Source organism: Hylobates moloch, unplaced genomic scaffold (genome assembly GCF_009828535.3).
Source record: "Hylobates moloch isolate HMO894 unplaced genomic scaffold, HMol_V3 SCAFFOLD_42, whole genome shotgun sequence".
Taxonomy (NCBI): Eukaryota; Metazoa; Chordata; class Mammalia; order Primates; family Hylobatidae; genus Hylobates; species Hylobates moloch.
Genome location: NW_026652317.1, coordinates 1 through 22644, shown reverse-complemented (window position 1 = coordinate 22644; position 22644 = coordinate 1). Strand labels below are relative to the sequence as shown.

The 22644-nt window shown below is 43.0% G+C and overlaps 1 protein-coding gene across 7 annotated transcripts in view; it reads right to left on the bottom strand.

The window, feature by feature from the left end:
- The window catches only part of LOC116463575 (luc7-like protein 3), a 33232-nt gene extending 13495 nt beyond the window's left edge, over positions 1-19737 (bottom strand). For 3 of the 7 annotated variants that reach the window (XR_004246721.2, XM_032146764.2, XM_032146762.2), the window contains exons 1-2: positions 19479-19736; positions 2197-2263 (exon numbers count right to left, since the gene is read on the bottom strand). Coding sequence is in view for 3 of the 7 variants with exons in the window: in XM_032146764.2 (XP_032002655.1) it covers positions 2197-2263; positions 19479-19577 (166 nt within the window). In the remaining 4 variants the exon portion in view is untranslated. Of the gene's footprint in view, positions 1-1020; positions 1084-1739; positions 1834-2196; positions 2264-14365; positions 14451-19478 lie in introns of those variants that run through there. The other 4 variants (XM_032146763.2, XM_032146766.2, XM_058434737.1 and 1 more) reach the window with 4 other exon arrangements.
- Positions 19738-22644: the final 2907 nt, after the last annotated feature.

The window sequence follows — 22644 nt, the reverse complement described above, 5'->3', positions numbered from 1 at the left end:
GTCCTGATGAATTCCTTTTCTGCTCTGTAGTAGATGAGAATTACTGGATCTCGTTTTTTCTTTCCTCTTTCTTGTTTATGGACATGTTTTGGTGGAGTCTCCTGAAAAAAGGTCCATGGGAGATAAATCTGTTGAGACCCTGTATATCTGAAAATGTCTTTTTCTCCCCTCATATGTTGATGTTTGGCTATATAGCTAAGCTTGGCAGACACATTTTCACTCAGCACCCTGACGATGTTTCTCCAATGTCTTCAACTTCCCCCGTTGTTACTGACCAGTCTTAGGCCATTCTGATTCATAATTCTGTGACCTACACCCACCCCCACCACCCCCATGTTCTAAAATTTCACAGGGTATGCCTAGGTATGGATCTTTTTCATTCACTGTCCTGATCACTTGTAGGGCCTGCTCAACCTAAAGATGAATGTCCTTTAGTACCGCAAATTTTTTATCTTAAAGCAATTCCCTCTGCTTTTATTCTGTCCACAACTATTAAGCTGGTAGTACAGTTCTTAAGTTTTTAAAAAATCTTTCTGTCATACTGCCCAACATTCCAGTAAATTTCCTTAATTTTATTTTCAAATCTTTCCAGTGATTTTAGTTCTATTTCTCCAGTTTTAATTCTAAGAGCTGTTTTTCAAAAAATGTTTTTCAAACTTTTTCCACAAGTTCCCTCTTTATGGCATCCTATTATTGCTGAAGAATAGTGTCTTCTCATATGTCTCTGAAGATACTAAATTTCTTAAGATTTTGAAGAATCTCTCTTCTGCTTTCCCCATTATCTCCAATTCCACTAAATTCTTCTTTCTCTGTTGGTTTTGTTAATCTCTTGTGTTGAAGGCTTTCTTCGAACGTCTGGCTGGTGATCCTTGGCAAGCAACTAATTTTTTAAAGACACTTCCAAAATCTGACTGGAAGTTAGTAGGGATTAGGCAGGGTTTGTCAGCTCATGAATGGGCTTTATCATAGGAAAATCAGGCAGTAAGACTTTCTTTTAAGAGATTCCCCAAGGGTCAGTACCTGTAGAGATCACTTCTCAGGAACTGTTCACTTTCTCTAGAGAAGAATCCTCTTTTCTTCTGCCTGGGGAAAAACATCTGGCTGTATCCTTCCAGGAACAGGGCAGAGGAGAGCCCCACCAATAAAAATACAGATTCATTTGCTCTCTTTTACATTCTTTTTTTAACTTACTACTGCCCATGCTGTGTCTGAAATCTCAAGATCTAGACTGGTGCTACCTTAATACGCTCCTAATGCTCTAAGGCAAACATTGTACATAATGAATTGACTTCTTTTATGTATCCAGAATGATCCTGGTTATGTACCATCCTTGAGAGAACTGAGGAAATAGTCAATTTTTTTTTCTATTTTGTGGTTCAGATAAACTAGTCTCTCTAGTCCAATTTCTCCAGAAAATAACCCTCTCTTCTCCTGGGGTCTACGGGGAGGAGAGTAAGATCAACAGATGCACAGGACCACCTACACTAGTGGCAATTTTGCATCCTGGGGGACATCTGGCAATGTCTGAAGACATTTTGGGGTGTCACAACAGGGGGTGCTACTGGTTATCTAGTGGGTAAAGGCCAGAGATGTTGCTAAACATCCCACAATGCATGAAAAGCCCCCTCCAAAACTGGCTCAAAATGTCAACAATGTCAAGGCTGAGAAACCCTGAGCTAGACTACAGACTAATCTCTCTCATTTTCAGCCCCATGACTCAACCCTGCCTTCTGTGGTACCTGGTGCCTCCAAATCCTGAGCCTGTCCAGGGTTCTGCTGATCAAACACTCGCTTCTGTTTAGTATCCCCTTCTGCAGGCTTTTAGGGTACAGGTTGCTCTGCTCTGTTGCGTTTGCTGCTACTCCTCCATCCACTTGTCATCTTCCAAAAATCTGCTGACACCTCTAACGTTATCTCCTCTTCCATATACATCTTTTTAAAAATGTTTTCATTTAAGTGGAGTTTTGGGAGGGAGTGGAAATAGACATGTATGTTTAATTAAGCCACCACGTTTAATCAGACTGACATTTATTAATACATTCAAATATCTAAACCAAGTAAGAAATTACTTATTAGCAAATCTTTAAGAAAAAACTTTACAGAATTATAAAGAATCAGTTTTTTTCCTTTCACCACTCCTATTCAACATCTTAGATATCATAAATTTGATAAAAGTTACACAGAAAATTCACTTACCAAGATCAGAACGTGTATTTGTGAACAATTCCGCAGGACAAAAACCACAGAGATAATATTTACAAACCTAGTAAAGAAAAACAAAGGTACTTTAAAAATTGCTTGGTTTTAAAACTGTATTGGAGAAGGGTGCCAAATAACTATTTTCTCATTTCTCTTGAGGTATGTATGTTTCAACCAATATAAGAATTTGTTGAATCATATTAGGTAAATTAGTGATTTTCAGACTCCTGAATTTCGATAAAAGAAAAAATCTGCAATACTCGTATTACTAGTATTTTATCTATTTTTAATCATCACCTGCTGACCCCCCAGTAGCAAAAACAAATATGAGAAAGACATCCCAAAATAAAGGACAATTTTCATATTTTTAAAAACTCTTTACGCTGTTCTTATCATTTCATCTCTTTCATAGTTACGATTTGGAAATAACCATCTAAATCACAGATAACACTCATTTAAAGCAATTCAGCTCCATCTTTTTGCTTAGAAGATCCTTAACCCATCAGCCTCCCAAGTAAACTACAACTACAGGTGCAAGCACCATGCCTCGCAAATTTTTAAAAATATTTTGGAAAGATAGGGACTTGCTACATTGCCCAGGTTGGTCTCAAACTCCTGGCTCCAAGCAATTCTCTTGGCGGGTTCCCACAGTATGGGGAAAAACTATTAACATAAAACCAATGTTTAATTCTCTCCCACTGGTACTTCTGTAACTCCTTCAGATATATTCCAAAACTGCTCTATCCCAAATTTAATTTTATAACACTAAAAACCAAACCATGTAAATCAAAATTCCAAAATATCACCTTTCCTTCACACAAAACTTCACTGTTACTAGGTGGATTATCACTATGTATTTTTTTGAAACAGTCTCACTCACTCTGTTGCCCAGGATGGAGCGCAGTGGTGCCATCTCAGCCCACTGCAAGCTCTGCCTCCCAGATTCAAGTAATTATTCTGCCTCAGCCTCCAAAGTAGCTGGAATTACAGGTATGCGCCACCATGCCCAGCTAGTTTTTGTATTTTTAGTACAGACAGGGTTTCACCATGTTGGTCAGGCTGGTCTCGAACTCTTGACCTCAAGTGATTCGCCCGTCTTGGCCCCCCAACATGCAGGGATTATAGGTGTGAACCACTGTGTCCAGCTCTGGGAAGATTATTAATGCACAACTATAACACATGAAAGAAAAGGCAGTGTTGGTCAGGTATGGTGGCTCACACCTGTAATCCCAACACATTAGGAGGCCAAGGCAGGAGGATAACTTTAGCCCAGGAATTTGAGACCGGCCTGGGCAACATGGCAAAACCCCATGTCTATAAAAAATACAAAAAGTAGCCAAGGCATGGTGGCACAGTCCCAGCTACCCAGGAGGCTGAGGCAGAAGGATCGCTTGAGCCTAGGAGGTCGAGGGTGCAGCTAGCCATGATCGTGCTATTTACTGCACTCCAGCCTGGGCAACACAATCACAACCTGTCTCAAAAAAAAAAAAGAAAAAGGAAAAGGAAAGGCAAAAGGAAAACGAAAAGGAAAAGGGAAAGGAAAAAAAGGCAGTGTTAAATTTAAACCTGAAAGTTCTTTCTAGACAGGACTGGGTGCTAAAACTGAAATAGGCGTTTTTTTTTCCTCAAAGGCTTTATACTCATTAGAAGCAATGTGGTTCCATAAGCTGCATCCAGGATTAAAGTCATAAAACATATCTAAATATTCATGTTTAAACAACCTCACAGACATGAAAGTTTTTTGTTTTTTCTTTCTTTTTTCTTTTTTTGAGACAGAGTTTCACTCCTGTTGCCCTGGCTGGAGTGCAATGGTATGATCTTGGCTCACCGCAACCTCTGCCTCCCGGGCTCAGGCAATTCTCCTGCCTCGGCCTCCTGAGTAGCTGGGATTACAGGCATGTGCCACCACGCCCGGCTAATTTTGAATTTTTAGTAGAGACGGGGTTTCTCCATGTTGGTCAGGCTGGTCTCGAACTCCCAACCTTAGGTGATCCACCTGCCTCGGCCTCCCAAAGTGCTAGGGATTACAGGCCTCACCGCACTCAGACATGAAAGTTTTACTATTACTGTGAATTTTATCTTTACTTATAAACATTTCATTTACATTTCCCATTTTTACAATAATACATTCTAGGGTTTTGGAGACGATTCTTTCTAAAGATTGATTTTGTTTTCAATAGGACTTCTAATGGCCTCATGACCAATTTAAGACTATTGTTCCATAAGTTTAAGCTAGGCAAGCCACTAGTTTTATGCCAATATTACTCTGATACAGCTTTATGTCTTAGTATCTTTCTACTGCTTTCTTTGCTTTTTAAGTTATTATACTTGATTTTTAAGATTATTCTTTGCAGCTGGGCACAGTGGTGCAGGCCTGTAGTGCCAGCTACTTGGGAGGCTAAGGCGGGAAGACTAGTTGAGCCTGTAGTGTTTGAGGAGTTTGAGGCTGTAGTGTGCTAGGACCACACCTGTGAACAGCCACTGTACTCCAGGCCCTGGCAACATTAAGTGACAACTCGTCTCTAAGAACATAATAAAAGTTTTAAAGGCTGGGTGCAGTGGCTCATACCTGTAATCCCAGCACTTTGGGAGGCCAAGGCAGGAGGATCACCTGAGGTCGGGAGTTTGAGACCAGTGTGACCAACATGGAGAAACCCCGTCTCCACTGAAAATACAAAATCAGCCAGGCATGGTGGCGCATGCCTATAATCCCAACTACTCGGGAGGCTGAGGCAGGAGAACTGCTTGAACCTGGGAGGCGGAGGTTGCGGTGAGCCGAGATTAGGCCATTGCACTCTGGCCTGGGCAGCAAGAGAGAAACTCCGTCCCAAAAAAAAAAAAGAAAGTTTTAAAAAAGATTATTCTTTGTAACTTAAACATTGTTGTCACAAATAGTTTATTTTTAAAAGACTATATGCTATCTAAAGCTAATGTTTTTAAAAATTATTTCTGAAGTTCCAGTGCTTGTGATGCCATATGTTTTTCTAATTCTTAAAACATCCATTTTGTTCAACTTTGTGTTCACTTTAAATGCATCACAGTAAAATACCAATGCCAATACTCAACTTTTATAAACATTGAGAGTTTCTTTTATTTGGGGGAGGGAGGATGTGGCAACAATTATGCCACTTTTACTGTGACCTAACCTTTCAATTATATTAACCCTGTTTTGAAGACTCGAAAATTTCACACAACTATATTTAGTAAAAGTTATTGCCAGGATCTGCTATTATTTATAGCCATAAACTGTATGGTTATAAAATAATTAAAAAACTAAATTTTGTGTGCCATCCTCACAGACATGAAAAGTCTTACTATTACTGTGAATTGGCTGCGCACGGTGGCTCACGCCTGTAATCCCAGCACTCTGGAAGGCTGAAGCAGGCGGATCACGAGTTCAGGAGATTGAGATCATCCTGGCTAACACGGTGAAACCCCATCTCTACTAAAAATACAAAAAATTAGCCGGGCATGGTAGCGGCCGCCTGTAGTCCCAGCTACTTGGGAGGCTGAGGCAGGAGAATGGCGTGAACCCAGGAGGTGGAGCTTGCAGTGAGCAGAGATCGCACCACCGGGTGATAGAGCGAGACTCCGTCTCAAAAAAAAAAAAAAAAAAAGAAAGTTTTACTGTGAATTTTATTTTTACTTACAAACATTTCACTTCTATTTCCCATTTTTACAGTAATATATTCTAGGGTTTGAGATTGTTCTATCTAAAGATTAATTTTATTGTTTTCAATAGGACTTCTAACGGCCTCATGACCAATTTAAGTGTTTCCTAAGTTTAAGGTAGGCAAGACACAATGTCTATGATCCTCAGAAACGTTCCCCATTAAAAACAAAAACAAAAATGAATAAACATATCTCTACAGTCCCTCCTGACTCTCAAGCATGTGAAATAGGTACACTGCAACATGGCACAATGAATCTTCGCCGTTGCTTATCTGCTAAAGAACCAGGGCTCGTGCCTGTAATCCCAGCACTTTGGGAGGTTGAGATGGGAGGATTGCTTGAGCCTCGGAGGTGGAGGTGGCAGTGTGCTGTGATCACAACGCTGCACTCCAGCTAGGGCGACAGAACGCAACCTGTCTAAAAAAGAAAAAAAAAAAAGAACCAGATGTCGTAATTCCGCCTTGGTTTCTTCATAGTATTAAAAAAGGAGATAAGCTGGGCCCAGTGGCTTATGCCTGTAATCCCAGCACTTCAGGAGGCCAAAGCAGGAGGATCATGTGAGCCTAGCCTGGGCAATCTAGTGAGACCTTGTCTCTAAAAAAAAAAAAGAATGAAAAAAATTAACCAGGTATGGTGTCACACACCTGTAGTCCCAGCTACTTGGGTGGCCAGGGTGGAAGGGTCCTTGGAGCTCAGGAGGTTGACACTGCAGTGAGTGGTGATCATGCCACTGCACTTCAGCCTGGGTGAAAAGGGCAAGACTCAATTAAATAAATAAGGAGGTAATAAATTTCTTATAGTGGGATTGTAAAGATTAAACTGTATACATTTGCTAAACTGGAAGAAAAAGGTGTTAGCCTACGTAAAAGCTAAAGCAACTCCATCTTGGGTGTTAAAGTGCCAGGCTGACTTCCGATTAACTCCAATTCCAGGAATGCCCCTAAGACTTCTATTTTATCTACTGTTCCTTGTGTTAAGAACATGTACTTACTGTAAATCCTGCCCTTAGGTCAAAACAATTTTGATGATTTTGTACTTAACATAAATCCTGCCCATAAGTAATTATCCTACACATGCCTTCTGAAGCACAGATACCCTTTCGCTATGGTATATAGCCCTGGGTCTGGGGAGATGACATCGTCTTGCCACCAGCAGCTGCCCAAGACACAGACCTGCCTTCTGTTCGTAGGTCCCTATTACATGTTTCCAAGAAACTGGATTTGTCAGCCTCTTTGGCCTCTCAGCTTCTTCAGACTTTGGGGGTAGGTTTCCGTAGACCTGTCCGCTGCACATTATTATTTTAAATGTTTTTAGGCACTGTGTATACCAAATAACACATGCCTGTCTGTGGGCTAACCAGAAGCTACCTAATCTAGTCCAATCACCCCATTAGAGACCACATGACCTGCCCTGACGGCATCCAGCTATATCTGCAGAATCCAGACTAGAATCCATTTCCCCAATCCAGTTCTGAGTGTTCCTTCCACTCCAACTCTCCTGCTTTACCATTTAATGGTACATCAGAATTATCTGTTACTCTACGCAATATACTAGCTACCTGGACTGCTTCTTTTAACTCTCCCCAGAGACTGAGGATTTTAACTAAAAATATTAACAAGGGATCCGAAAAAACGGGAAGAACATATTTGGATGCTTCAAATAAAGTCATCAATAATGATAAGAACAAACCCAGAGAGGCCAGGTGTGGTGGCTCACACCTGTAATCCCAGCACTTTGGGAGGTGGAGGCAGGTGAATCACCTGAGGTCAGGAGTTCAAGACCAGCCTGGCCAATATGGTGAAACCGTCTCTACCAAAATACAAAAATTGTCCGGGCATAATGGTGAGTGCCTGTAATCCCAGCTACTTGGGAGGCTGAGGTGGGAGAATTGCTTGAACCCGGGAGGGAGAGGTTGCAGTTAGCTGAGATCACACCACTATACTCCAGCTTGGGTGACAGAGAGAGACTGTCTCAAAAAAAGAATAAACCCAGAGAATTCTTATCTTTCTTTTGGATATAATCATGACAACTGCTCAAGTTTTGGAATACTAGCATTCTTCATTTAATAGTAATCCCCAAAAGATATAAATTCTTATTACAGATTAATACCCATGCAAACTCTCTAAATACCTACATAATCCTAACTTATCCTCTTAATAAATTTAAGGCAACACTAGTGACAAGTGTTCAATCTCATCAACAGTTTTTATTTATTTATTTATTTTTTTGAGACAGAGCCTCACTCTCTTGCCCAGGCTGGAGTGCAGTGGCGCAATCTTGGCTCAATGCAACCTCTGCCTCCCACGTTCAAGTGATTCTCCTGCCTCAGCCTCCCGAAGGGCTGGGATTACAGGAGCCTATCACAATGCCTGGCTAATTTTTGTATTTTTAGTAGATGGGGTTAAGCCATGTTGGCCAGGCTGGTCTCAAACTTCTGACCTCAAATGATCCACCCACCTTGGCCTCCCAAAGTGCTGGGATTACAGGCATGAGCCACAGCACCAGGCCCATTAAGGACATCTTAATGATTTTTGTCTTTCTATATCTACTTAGATCCAACACTAAGCAATACAACTCTCCTTTGAGCTAATCAAATATTTTCAATGCTGTCTGCACTATTTTTACGTCTTACTTTTTTTTTTTTTTTTTTTTTTTTTGGAGATACAGTCTTACTGTCACCCAGGCTGGAGTGCAGTGGTTCGATCTTGGCTCACTATCTCTACCTCCCGGGCTCAAGCAGTTCTCATGCCTCAGCCTCCCAAGCTGGGATTATGGGCAACTGCCACCATGCCTGGCTAATTTTTTAGTAGAGATGGGGTTTTACCATGGTTGATCTCGAACTCCTGGCCTGTCTGCACTATTTTTGTTAAACTGCTTATCATAAAGATAATAGACTGGAAGCGGTAGCTCACGCCTGTAATCTCAGCACTTTGGGAGGCTGAGGTAGGCAGATGGCTTAAGCTCAGGAGTTTGAGACCAGCCCGGGCAATGTGGCAAGACCCCATCTCCACCAATACAAAAAAATTAGCCAGGAGTGGTGCTGGCCTACAGTCCCAGCTACTCAGGAGGCTGGAGTGGGAGGAGACTGCTCGAGCCCAGGAGGTGGAGGTTGCAGTGAGCTGAGATTGTGCTACCGCACTCCAGCCTGGGTAACAGAGCCAGACATTGTCCCCCCTCCCCCTGCCAAAAAATACATATTATATATATATATAAAATATGTACTTATATTCAATATCTACTTCCGATTAACTAAACACTGGCAACAGAACTCATGTTGGAAACAGTAAAACTGACAGGGACTTAAATTTTAAAAATCTAAATAGCCAATCCTAATTACTATATACAGTAAGTCCTTGAATAATGTGATGAGGGAAAAAAAAATGATTCCCAGCTGGGGCTAACTGTGTAGGAGTCTGCAAGTTCTCCCCATATCTGTATGGGTTTTCTTCCAGTACTCTGGTTTCCTTCCACATCCCAAACCTGTGCACAGTAGGTGAACTGGCATGCCTAAGTCCCAGTCTGGGTGTGTGTGGGTGTGTGAGTATGCCCTGTGACGGGACGGCATCCCGTCCAGGGTTAGTTCCTGCCTTGCATCCTGGGCAGCCGGGATCAGCTCTGGCCACCCACCACCCTGAACTGGAATAAGGAGGTTGGAAAGGAATGAATATAAATTATTGTAAAATGTAAGTCTGTAAAGCATATGATAATCATACAAATGCATGACAATAGACAGCATAGTCCAAAAGTGGTGAGTTTATCATATTTATTATTGTGTTGGAACTGGAGGTAGGAGGTGCTTCTGACAACGTTCAAGTTGTAAACATTTATTCCTTGACTTAACTCACCACCACAACTGCCATCACTCACTGATTCACCAAGAACTGGGTAATTACCTCGCTTTTATTCATCTTTCTTAAATGTATGTATACCTCAAATTTATCTCAATGTTTGATATCAGAAATGTTTTGGGTCTTTTTAGTTATGTTTCTGTAACCAGAATGTGCCATAGAAACCTAACTCTTCTTTATATTAACTAATCTATGGTAAAACTTTTGTCATATGTCATTTCAACTGAAGTCAGTTTCCAAGAACCCATTAACGACGTTAAGTGCAGACTTACTGTATTCTGAAACAGGACATATTACTGGAATACATCAAATGCCATACATATACAAATATTGATTAATTTAAAATCCAGGAATACCTGGAAATTTTATTGGTTAAAAAAAAGGAACACGAGGCCGGGCGCGGTGGCTCACGCCTGTAATCCCAGCACTTTAGGAGGCCGGGGCGGGTAGATCACGAGGTCAGAAAATCGAGACCATCCTGGCTAACACAGTGAAACCCCGTGTCTACTAAAAATACAAAAAAAAATTAGCCGGGCGTGGTGGCGGGCGCCTGTAGTCCCAGCTACTCGGGAGGCTGAGGCAGGAGAATGGCGTGAACCCCGGGGGGTGGAGCCTGCAGTGAACCGCGCCACTGCACCCCAGCCTGGGTGACAGCGAGACTCTGTCTCAAAAAAAAAAAAAAAAAAAGGAACACGAGCCAGGCGCAGCGGCTCACACCTGCAATCCTAGCACTTTGGGAGGCCGAGGCAGGCAGATTCACTTGAAGCCAGGAGTTTGAGACCAGCCTGGCCAAAATGGCGAAACGCCATCTCTACTAAAAATACAAAAATTAGCCAAGCATGGTGGCACACGCCTGTAATTCCAGCTACTCGGGAGACTGAGGCATGAGAATCGCTTGAACCAGGGAAGCAGAGGTTTGCAGTGAGCTGAGATCCCACCACTGCACTCCAGCCTGGACAACAGATCAAGACTGTCTCAAAAAAACAAAAAAAAACAAAAAAAAACCAACCTTACACGCTGTAGTCTTTTGTCACTTCTGCCTTAATATTAATAGTTTAATTCTGATTATGACAGGCTATAAATATTTTCTTTTTAGCTAAGAGTTCAATTCATTGTGTTAAAGATAAACTCTCAAAGAGATAATTTTTAATAAAAGAATTTATAACAAAAATTATGTCCCTGATAACATATAGTTTTGTTTCAGCTATACCACCACCACACATTCATTTCCCTGCCTTTAATTTTATTATGTATACCTTTGCAGGCATGATTCACTATTGCCTACACAAACTTCTAGTAAAATTTCAATCAACCTTCCATAGCAGCCAGTTAGTAAACATCTCTCTTCTGCTTAGAGCCTTCAGTTATTTCCCAATGTAATAAAGTCTAAACTTTTAACAAGGCTTATAAAAACTTTTTTTTTTTTTGAGACGGAGTCTCACTCTGTCGCCCAGGCTGGAGTGCAGTGGCGCGATCTCGGCTCACCGCAAGCTCCGCCTCCCGGGTTCACACCATTCTCCTGCCTCAGCCTCCAGAGTAGCTGGGACTACAGGTGCCTGCCACCACGCCCAGCTAATTTTTTTGTTGTTGTTGTATTTTTAGTAGAGACAGGGTTTCACCATGTTAGCCAGGATGGTCTCGATCTCCTGACCTCGTGATCCACCCGTCTCTGCCTCCCAAAGTACTGGGATTACAGGCATGAGCCACCGCACTTGGCCTATAAAAACTATTTAAAACCAAGTTCTTGCCTACCTATCTACACTCCCCCACCCAACAAAAACACACACACTACAATACTATTTAAAATTTGCCAAATTCACCGATTTTTCTCCAGCTCTTCCTTCAGGCTGGTAAGGTGTCTTCTCTCTCCTCTCCCTCAGGCCAATTCCTGCCAATCCTTTAGGTAAATGTATTTAAAAACCACTTTGTCTGACAGGCCTTTCCTGAGTATCCATCCCAGTCTGGGTTATGCACTCCTTTCCTGTGTATGCTGTACAGTTGACCTTTGAACTCGGGGGGCTACGGGCACTGCTATGGTTTGGATATGGTTTCTTTGGTCCCCAAAAAAAACATTCTTGTGGGAGTGAATTCCCATTCTTAGTTGACTGGAAAATTGGTTGTTGAACAGAGCCTGGCACTCCTAGCCACGTGATCTTTGCACATGCTGGCTCCCGTTCTGCCATGAGTGGAAGCAGTCTGGGACCCTCACCAGATAGGTACCAGCTACAATGCTTCTTGTACAGCCTGTGGAACTGAACTAAATAAACCTCTTTTCTTTATAAATTATCCAGCCTCAGGTATTCCTTTATAACAACTAAGAGAGTTACTGACCCTAACTCCCCTAAAACTTAACTATCAAAAGCCTACAACTGACTGGAAGCCTTACAATAACATTAACCGTTGATTAACACATCTTTTGTATATTATTTGTATTATATACTGCATTTTTTTTTTTTTTTTTTTTTAGACAAAGTCTCGCTCTGTCAACCACGCTGGAGTGCGGTGGCGTGATCTCGGCTCACTGCAACCTCCGCCTCCCGGGTTCAAGCAATTCTCCTGCCTCAGCCTCCTGAGTAGCTGGGATTATAAGCACCGGCCACAACGCCTGGCTAATTTTTGTATTTTTAGTAGAGACAGGGTTTCACCATGTTAGCCAGGCTGGTCTCCAACTCCTGACCTCAAGTGATCTGCCTACCTCAGCCTCCCAAAGTGCTGGGATTACAGACGTAAGCCACAGTGCCTGGCTATATACTGTATTCTTACAATAAAGTAAGCTAGAGATGTGCACTGTAGAATGTTTAGGGAAAAAAATAACTGTAAGTAAGCTAGAGAAAAAAATGTGAAAACACATTTACAGTGCTGTATTTATCAATACCCTAAGTTTAGGTCAACTGTATACAAAAGATGAATTGTCTGAAATGCCAGCAACCCCACATGCAGATCTCAGTCTATCATACATATCAAGCAATTTAACTTCTTGTATTCTCATGACTTTTCTGCTTCTTCGGAGCACTTCCAATGTCACTAGCTGCACTTCGTATGGGTCTCAGGGCATTATTCAAAGGTCATGGTATTGTACATAGGCCAGGCGCTGTGGCTCACACCTCTAACCCCAGCACTTTGGGAGGCCAAGGTGGGCAGATCACTTAAGGCCAGGAGTTCGAGCCCAGCCTGGCCAACATGACAAAACCCCATCTCTACTAAAAATACAAAACTTAGCCAGACATGGTGGTACACAGCTGTAATCCCAGCTACTTGGGAGGCTGAGGTATGACAACTGCTTGAACCTGGGAAGCAGAGGTTGCAGTGAGCCGAGACGGCACCACTGCACTCCAGCCTGGGCGACAGAGCAAAACTGTCTCAAAAACAACAACAAAAAGCAAAACAAAAGTTTATACGGTATTGCAATAAACTGATGAAAATACACAAGAACCAAGGGATAATTTTTTACTGTGATATGCAATTTACTTTAGACACCAACTGCTCATGCAGAGATTATCAGTCACAGGTCATAGGGCATTTTAAGTGGAGCCTGGTAACACTTGAGCTCACTGTAATAACAACAGGTGGCTACAAAATTATTACAGTATTACAGTATGTACTATAGTTAATTTTATGCAGTTATTACTCAATCTTTACTTTCTCTGGACTGCTAGTGGCACCATGTACTGTGTGCGTAAGTTTTCATAGAGTTTAACTTTTTATGATTCGTATGTATTTTGTGGTAGGAAAATGATAAACTAGTATATACATCTATTTTATGTATTTGTGATGTACTTATCTTTTCTTAAATTTTAAAAATATTTCTAGGCTACGTGATTTGTCTTCAAGTTTTTTCAAATTGTTGCAAATCTCCAAAAAATGTTCCAATATATTTATTGAAAAAACTCCACGTATAAGTGGACACACTCAACTCAAACCCGTGTTGTTCAAGGGTCAATTTTACTTTTCCCAATGGTGGCATTTATCATATTCTGTTATGGAAATGCGTTTACATTCAATTGCAATAATCCCCATTGGAAAAAAAAGTGGATTTACTCCTTCCTGTCACCAATACCTGATGGCTCTTTAGGACCAAGTGCTGTATCTGTACTATCCTGCTGTTATCTACCTAAGAGCAATACTTTATATATTTTTTTTGAAATGGAGTCTTGCTCCTGTTTCGCAGGCTGGAGTGCAGTGGCATGATCTCGGCTCACTGCAACCTCCACCTCCCGGGTTCAAGTGATTTTCCTTCCTCAGCCTCCCCAGTAGCTGGGATTACAGGCGTGCGCCACCACACCTGGCTAATTTTTGTATTTGTAGTAGAGACAGGGTTTTGCCATGTTGGCCAGGCTGGTCTCGAACTCCTGACCTCAGGTGATCCACCTGCCTCAGCCTCGCAAAGTGCTAGGATTACAGGCGTGAGCTACCGCGCCCAGCCGAGTAATACATTTTTGTTGGATAAATGAATACAACAATTTTCCTAACTTACTATAAGAAATGAAGAGAAGGGCTGGGCACGGTAGCTCACGCCTGTAATCCCAGCACTTTGGGGGGCTGAGGGAGGATCACTTGTTGTCAAAAGTTCAAGACCAGACCGGCAAACATGGTGAAACCCCATCTCTACAACAATACAACAATCAGTCAGGCATGGTGGCATGCACCTGTAATTCCACCTACTCTGGAGGCAGAATCGCTTGAACCCAGGAGGTGGAGGTTGCAGTGAGCTGAGATCACACCACTGCACTCCAACTTGGGCAACAGAGCAAGACTCCATCTCGGGGGAAAAAAAACAGAGATAAAATATTTCATAAAACAAAGAACTGTATTAGCAAAAAAGTCAAATTTACAAACTTAAGCTACCTTCTCCTTTTGTGAGGAAATCAAGACTAATAACATATATAATGACACACAGACACAGACACACACACACAGACACACACACACGTTTTCCTAAAGCAACCAAAGATTTAGGAAATACCTTACTATAATTTTCAGTGTGATTATGGTATTGTGGTTATTTTATTCTATTTTTTTTTTTTTGAGACAGAGTGTCACTCTGTTGCCCAGGCTGGACTGTGGTGGCACCATCTCGGCTCACTGCAACCTCTGCCTCCTGGGTTGAAAGGATCCTCCCGCCTCAACCTCCGGAGTAGCTGGGATTACAGGCATGCACCACTACGCCCAGCTAATTTTTTTATTTTTTAGTAGAGACAGGGTTTCACCATGTTGGCCAGGCTAGTCTCGAACTCCCGGCCTCAAGTGATCCGCCTGCCTTGGCCTCTCAATGTTGAGATTAAAGGTGTGAGCCATCATGCCCGGTCGGCTACTTTTTTTTTTTTTAAAGTCCTTGTATTTTACAGATATACAATGATGGCTTTAAGGTTGACAATAACAGAATTGCTTCAAAATAATGGAAGGGATACAGAGGAAATAATATTGACCAGGTGCTAATATTGCAAATTGTGTATGAGTACATGGGGAGTTCATTATATTATACTATTCACTCTAATTCTGTATGTTTTGGGAAGAAAAGCAAACAGCAATTACATACACATATAACACATGGACTGCTGGCAATTCTGAGAAGCCAACACTTACTATTTTACTATGGAGTAAGGTAGGAAATGCCAGCTGGGTGCAGTGGCTCATGCCTGTAACCTCAGCACTTTGGGAGACTGAGGCAGACAGATCACTTGAGGTCAGGAGTTCAAGACCAGCCTGGCCAACATGGCGAAACCCTGTCTCTACTAAAAATATAAAAATTAGCCGGGCGTGGTGGCGCACGCCTGCAATCCCAATTACTTGGGACACTGAGGCCGGGAAGTGGAGGTTGCAGTGAGCCAAGATCATGCCACTGCACTCTAGCCTGGGCAACAGAGCAAGACTCCGTCTCAAAAAAAAGGGGGGGGGGTGGGGGGCGAGGTAGAAAATGCTTTTCTATCTTACTCCATGGTAACATAGTAAGTTACTATGAACATTTTGGTGACTCTGAATGAAAACTAGTAAAATACATATTAATAGATATCATCATGCATTGTAATTACTATTTTTTTGCTTTCAATTTTCGCTCCAAAATTCTGAACATTTTTAAAGCAAAAAGAAAAAGTTTACAAGTAAAAAATGTGGACAGAAGCTTTAGCTGTTTTTCCTTTTCTAAACAACTTTTCAGTGTCAATGACAGTATCTGCTAACATTCCAAAGATTTTAGAAAAGAACATTTAGTTCAATTTCCTTCATAAATTATTAAACCTTCACGTTAAACCTTCACAGAAGGAAGGGTAGGCTTGAGTTTGATAAATGGAAGAAAACTCATTTCAGATATTAGAATCAGTGTTAACAATTAAGTAATTTCATTTCCAGGTTGAGATCTAGAATATAAAAACCTCAATTTGGAACTACAAAATTTCTGTCTTGCTACATAAAAAATAACAAAAGCTCCAGATCAGACTTTACAATTTACTACAATCTTCTAATAATATGGCTACTAGTGCCTTCTCTGGCAAACACTGAAATCAAACCCTCACTGAAAGGTACTCACCCTAGGCAGTTAGTTACAATCACATGCTTTCCTCATCACTGTGGTTGTTTAGGATTAACCAAGCAATTGCTTAGTGCAAAAAACCAAAGCAATAATCTCAAACAATTGCAAAATACAAATAAACACAGTGGGAGGGTGTACCAACGAATCCATGAAACAGTATTAAAGCCGACTTGACTTTAGCTGCAAAGTTTCTCAGATCCAGAGGTAGCAATCTACAAAGTTAGAAATGCCTGTAAAAGCACTAGCCCTAGTAAAATACGTTGGTGAAGGTTACATACACACCATTACAAATAAATGGTTGATGATTTTGCATCACAGATGCATCCTTCACTTGAAACTGAGCTTCGCAAGTGCTGCTTGCTCACTTATTACTCATCATGAAAAGGAGAAAAAAGTACAGTATTAGAATCTACTACCAAATTACTACCAATTAAGATTTAATTGTGCAGATATGCACAATTAAAAGCCCAGGACTAATCAGGATGGGTCAGGAAACAGTAGATCACAAACTTTAGAATGCGTAAGAGGAGCCCGCCGGGCGCGGTGGCTCACGCCTGTAATCCCAGCACTTTGGGAGGCCGAGGCGGGCGGATCACGGGGTCAAGAGATCGAGACCATCCTGGCCAACATGGTGAAACCCCATCTCTATTAAAAATATAAAAATTAGCTGGACATGGTGGAGGGCGCCTGTAGTCCCAGCTACTCAGGAGGCTGAGGCAGGAGAATCGCTTGAACCCGGGAGATGGAGGTTGCCATGAGCCGAGATCACGCCATTGCACTCCAGCCTGGGCGACAGAGCAAGACGCCGTCTCAAAAAAAAAAAAAAAACAAGAATGCATAAGAGGAGCCATTTTTAAAAATGCAGATACTGGGACCCTTCCCCAAGACGGACAGAAGCAGACTCTCTGGGAAGGGGAGTTGAAGGAGTTGATGTACAGAAATCTGCATTTAAAACAAATTCCACAGGTCAAATACAGCTATCTAGGGACTACTTTTAATACTAAGGTAAAGTTACCATTTTGACTGTTAAATAGCTACAGATGCCACGGCCAACTGTCGTTTTAATTAATGGTTGCTTCCTTTCCTTATTTTGGTATTTATCTCTATTCCAAAAAAAAAAAAAAAAAAAACAAGGTCCCATTCAGCTGAAATGGCTTCTTCCATTTAATGCATTTAATGCAAGTATGGCCAAGAAAAATTTCCAGATAGAACAGGAATGCAAAAATATGTTAAAATATCAGGCTATAGTGATGGTGAATCCTTTTCAGCATATAATGGGTTTGCCCATCCCTGCAGGTTTAGCACTAACAGCCAACAGTACAAGAATATGCAGATAACCCGGAAACGATATCAAGAGCTTCCCCAGCTTTATTACACAATAATTCCACCTATTTAGATGAGACCATGTGCTTTGTTTTTGCTCAACACTAAAAACATTTTCCCTGCAGTTATCAATCGGAAATGCCAGTAACTGACTTGAAATCCTTCAATCTAGAATGAAGTGCAATCTGTCATTAAGGCATTAAATACTTTAGTAATAAACACTGAAAGTTAAAAATAGTGAAAAGTACTAAAACTGAAAGCAAAGCAGATTATGGCTGAGATGACATAAAACCTAAATTGCTATTCTGAGGGCCTCATCATTGCAGAGTCATAAACCCATCACATACAATGCAATGTGGCAACAAATTACCCCAGGAAAGAGAAGTTTCTCTAAAACGTGTTCAAAGCCAAGGGTGCAGAGATACAAGGCTGCTCCAACTGATAAGCAGTGCAATGGAAGGCATTTTTCTCTTGAATTCAAAATATACAAATAACCTATTGAACATAAGCCGAATCGCCATAATGTTTTGGTTTTTTACCTTACTTAGGATTTTGAGCGTTATTCCTAACACCTTTGCGAAGTTTAGACTGAAAGGTTACAGAGTTAGGTAGTTAAAAACAAAAAAAAGTTACTTCGCTGTAACAAAGATGCCTACAAAAGAAAGATGGTCAAGATAAGCAGTTCCTTAAGTCTCCTATTGTGACAAATGGTCGCGGGGGTGGGGAGCCAAATGTTAAAAACAAAAAAGCCACCTCTTAAAAACAATAAATTCTACTCTAAGAATGTTTCATACTACTTTGGAATCAGGTAGCACCCCAACACAACTTGAGCCAAACTTACTCTTTCTTAAGGTCCTAAAAGGAGTCATCTAGCACCAACTTGCTTTCCTACACTGCAAAAAAGAAATTTTACCTTAACCAAAGCCTACGTTTAAAAAGAATAAGAAAACAGTTTTCTAAAGAAGCATGCATTACCTGAACTATTCCTTCCGATTTTGATTAGCAATTGTTTTAAAATTAGCATGTTAGATTTATAACCGCAAAGTAAAATTAAATTCTGTATCTATTCTCCAGGTAAGACCTAAAGTAAAAACATTACACTACATGTTCAAAACTAGATCAAAACACTTGAAATGCTACAGCATGTGCAGAGAACCAGTTTCATAGGATTGTGGAAAACTAACAGAACTACAAAGATTAGTTTCCTCAGTTGCCAAGACTTTGGGTGAGCCTTTTTAAGTCTCACCAGTGAAACTGGGGTTATAATATTTACCTTTACTCCCAGGGCTAAGAGCATCAAATGAGTCTAATGTGGAAGAAAAAACCTTGACAGCTGCCTCTATAAGGGACTTCTTAGAATACTGTTAACGAACAATGCTTGTAAATCATCACGGTAAACCCTAACAAGTAAACTACTACTTTTACATTTCTATTTCCCCGTATAAGCGTCACGTTGTAATTACTTAAATAAAATACCGCCACGATTTTTACCATGAATCCTGGTCAGAAATTTTAGTCTAAATACGACGTTCAACCCAAACTACAGAAGAATGTGCCCTTCTCCCTATTTCATAATGAGGTGAAACCTCGGAGCCGCTAGATTTAATAGGATGCTGCTATCCTTTCCCGCGTCTCCCCGCCTCATCAAGGTGCTTTTCAATTCTGCCAAGGGCTCTCCTGGACCCCCTTGATACTAGAACAACAAAACCAAATCACCCCCATCCCCAGGTCCGTACCCCATCCTCCCTCCCGGGCCATCCTTCCTCCTGGCTCCACGGGCACCGGGTCAGACGCTCGACCCCAGGTGCGGCCCTGGCCCCACATCGCCCCGCGGCCAGGAGGACCACAGCCCGCGCCCGCTCCCCTCCCCCACGGAGCCCGGGATCAGGCCCAAGGCCCGCGGGACTTACGCTCTCGTGGTCCCACCGCACGTTGCTGCGCTTCTCGTCCGGGGCTAGGTTTCGGTCCCGGCCCATTAACTCATCCAACAACTGCGCGGCCGAAATCATGGTGCTTCCTTCGGGCGGCTGTTCCCACCAGCCCAGGCACCCGCCAACGAAAACAGGGGCGACACCGTCGCCAATCTCCTCGGCCCGCTCTCAGGCCGAAAATCCTCCCACACACAGGAGCCGACAAGACAAAATGGCCGCCGCGCGGACGCCTTCCCAGCATGCCGTGCGCCCGCGGGACACGCCCAGGCCCGGGCGGAGAGGGCGAGCTCGGCTTCCGCCGTCCGGGGGCGGGGCCCGCGGAGGCCGGGTACGGCCTCCGCCCCTGTCTAGAGGCCGCGGGGACGGGTAGCCTCTGCCCGCGCGCCTCCCTAAGCTCCCGGTTTTCCCGAGCTTCTTCACGGTGAGAAATTGGAGCCTAGGTCTTGAAGCCTGGACACCTCTTCAAAATGGAGAAGACAGTGTCTCCTTTAGTCCACGTGGTGCACGTGGTGCCTCATGCAGCGGAGGAAACTGAAGATTACGGCTTCCGACTCCATTTTCGTAGTCGCTGCGCTCGCGCGTCTTGCACCTACCTGGCTTTGTCCTCCCGCCCTGAGTCTCCTGATTAACAGGATGGGAAATCGAGGCAAGAAGAGACATGGCGGCTTCTAAAATATGGGGATTCAGTCCTACACCAAATGCCTCCCAGTGTGGAATTTTTAAAAAAGATATTGATCCAGTAGGCCAGGTGAGGTGGTTCACGCCTGTAATCCCAGCACTTTGGGAGGCCGAAGCGGGCGGATCACCTGAGGTCGGGAGTTCAAGATCAGCCTGACCAACATGGAGAAACCACGTCTCTACTAAAAATACAAAATTAGCTTGGCGTGGTGGCGCATGCCTATAGTCCCAACTACTCAGGAGGCTGAGGCAGGAGAATCGCTTGAACCCGGGAGGCGGAGGTTGCGGTGAGCCGAGATCGCGCCATTGCACTCCAGTCTGGGCAACAAGAGCAAAACTCCATCTCAAAAAAAAAAAAAATACACACACACACAGACACACACACACACACACACACACACATATATATAGATAGATCCATTTATTCAACAAATGGTATGTGCCAGGCACTGTGCTTAAAGCTAGACTCAGAACCTTTCAGACAGTCCATGCTCCCGCAGACCTGTGCATTGGCGAGGGGAGATAATCGCTGAAGAAATAAAGTCACAAATATATCAACATATATTGGGATAATGCTCTAGCACAGTTAAGGGTATGGTCTCTAAAGCCAGATTGCCTGGGTTCGTAATCCCAGCTCTGCCGCTCTGTGCCTTTGTTTCCTTTTCTGTAAAATGGGGTTTACAATAGTCCTCCCCAGGCCCCCAGCCACGATGCTATCGTGAAGATTAAATGAGTTGATACAATGTCAGGCACTACACATTGATAACAACAAGCCCAACACTTTTATTTTTGGGGGGACTGGGTCTGGCTCTGTCCCCCAGGCTGGAGTGCAATGGCACGGTCTCAGCTCACTGCAGCCTCAACCTCCCGGGCTCAGGCGACCCTCTCGCCTCAACCTCCCCAGTAGCTGGGACTACAGGCGCATGCCACCACGCCCGGCTAAGTTTTTGTATTTTTGGTAGAGACGGGTTTCGCCAAGTTGCCCAGGCTGGTCTTGAACTCCTGAGCTCAAGTAATCCACCCACCTCAGCCTCCCAAAGTGCTGGGATTACAGGCGTGAGCCACCGCACCCGGTCATGGACACCTCTTTTTAAGAAGGAAAGCAGCAAAATAGGGTGAGAACTGAAAGGAGGTATGGGATATGAAGCTTTTTTTTTTTTTTTTTTTTGAGATGGAGTCTCGTTCTATCGCTCAGGCTGGAGTGCAGTGGTGTGATCTTGGCTCACTGCAACCTCTGCCTCCCGGGTTCAAGTTTTTCCTGCCTCAGCCTCCTGAGTAGCTGGGATTACAGGCACACGCCCAGCTAATTTTTGTACTTTTAGTAGAGACAGATTTTCGCCATGTTGGCCTGGCTGATCTCAAATTCCTGACCTCAGGTGATCCACCTGCCTCGACCTCCCAAAGTTCCCAAAGTGCTGGGATTACAGGCGTGAGCCACCGCGTGGGGCTGGAGCCTTTTTTAAGATAGGAAATTAGAGCTAGACATCCTAGCTCATGCCATAATCCCAGTACTTTAGGGAGGCAGAGGCAGGGAGATAGCTTGAGCCCAGGAGTTTAAGACCTGCCTGGGCAACATAACAAGACCCCATTCTCCACAAAAAGGAAAAAAAAAAAAGACTAAAAAAAAAAAAAAAAAAACCCAAACATAGGAAATGAGAGAATGTTTAATGTTGGGGATATTCCAGTAGAGAGGTGGAAAATAAAAGAAGGGGATAGTTAATGACTTAAAATCTTAAAAAGGTAACGGGTTGGGTCCTGGCGCGGTGACTCACGCCTGGAATCCCAGCACTTTGGGAGGCAGAGGTGGGTCATTTGAGGTCAGGGTTCGAGACCAGCCTGGCCAACATGAGGAAACCCTGTCTCTTCTAAAAACACAAAAGTTAGCCAGGTGTGGTGGCGGGCGCCTGTGATCTCAGCTACTCGGGAGGCTGAGGCAAGAGAATCGCTTTAACCAGTGGACTGTCAAGAGACGTAGGCTGCAGTGAGCCGAGGTCGCGCCACTGCACTCCAGCCTGGGCAACAGAGTGAGTGAGACTGTGTCTCAAAAAAAAAAAAAAAAAGGTAACAGGTTAGGCTCCAGGGCATATTTGAAACCTCTGGCCTTTGATAGGAGAAAGGATCTTCTCCACTGAAACAAGAAAGAAGAAAATCAATTTACAGAGTTAGCAGTGAGATTAGGCAGTTCTTAGCTGTTGGTTACAGTTTTCCCAATGAAGCATTTATTGAGGGCTCTCCACTGTTAACTACCACCAAAAAAAAAAAAAAAAAAGGCCGGGCACAGTGGCTCACACCTGCAATCCCTGCACTTTGGGAGGCCGAGGCAGACGGATCACGAGGTCAGGAGATCAAGACCATCCTGGCTAACACGGTGAAACCCCGTCTCTACTAAAAATACAAAAAATTAGCCGGGCATGGTGGCGGGCGCCTGTAGTTCCAGCTACTCCAGAGGCTGAGGCAGGAGAATGGC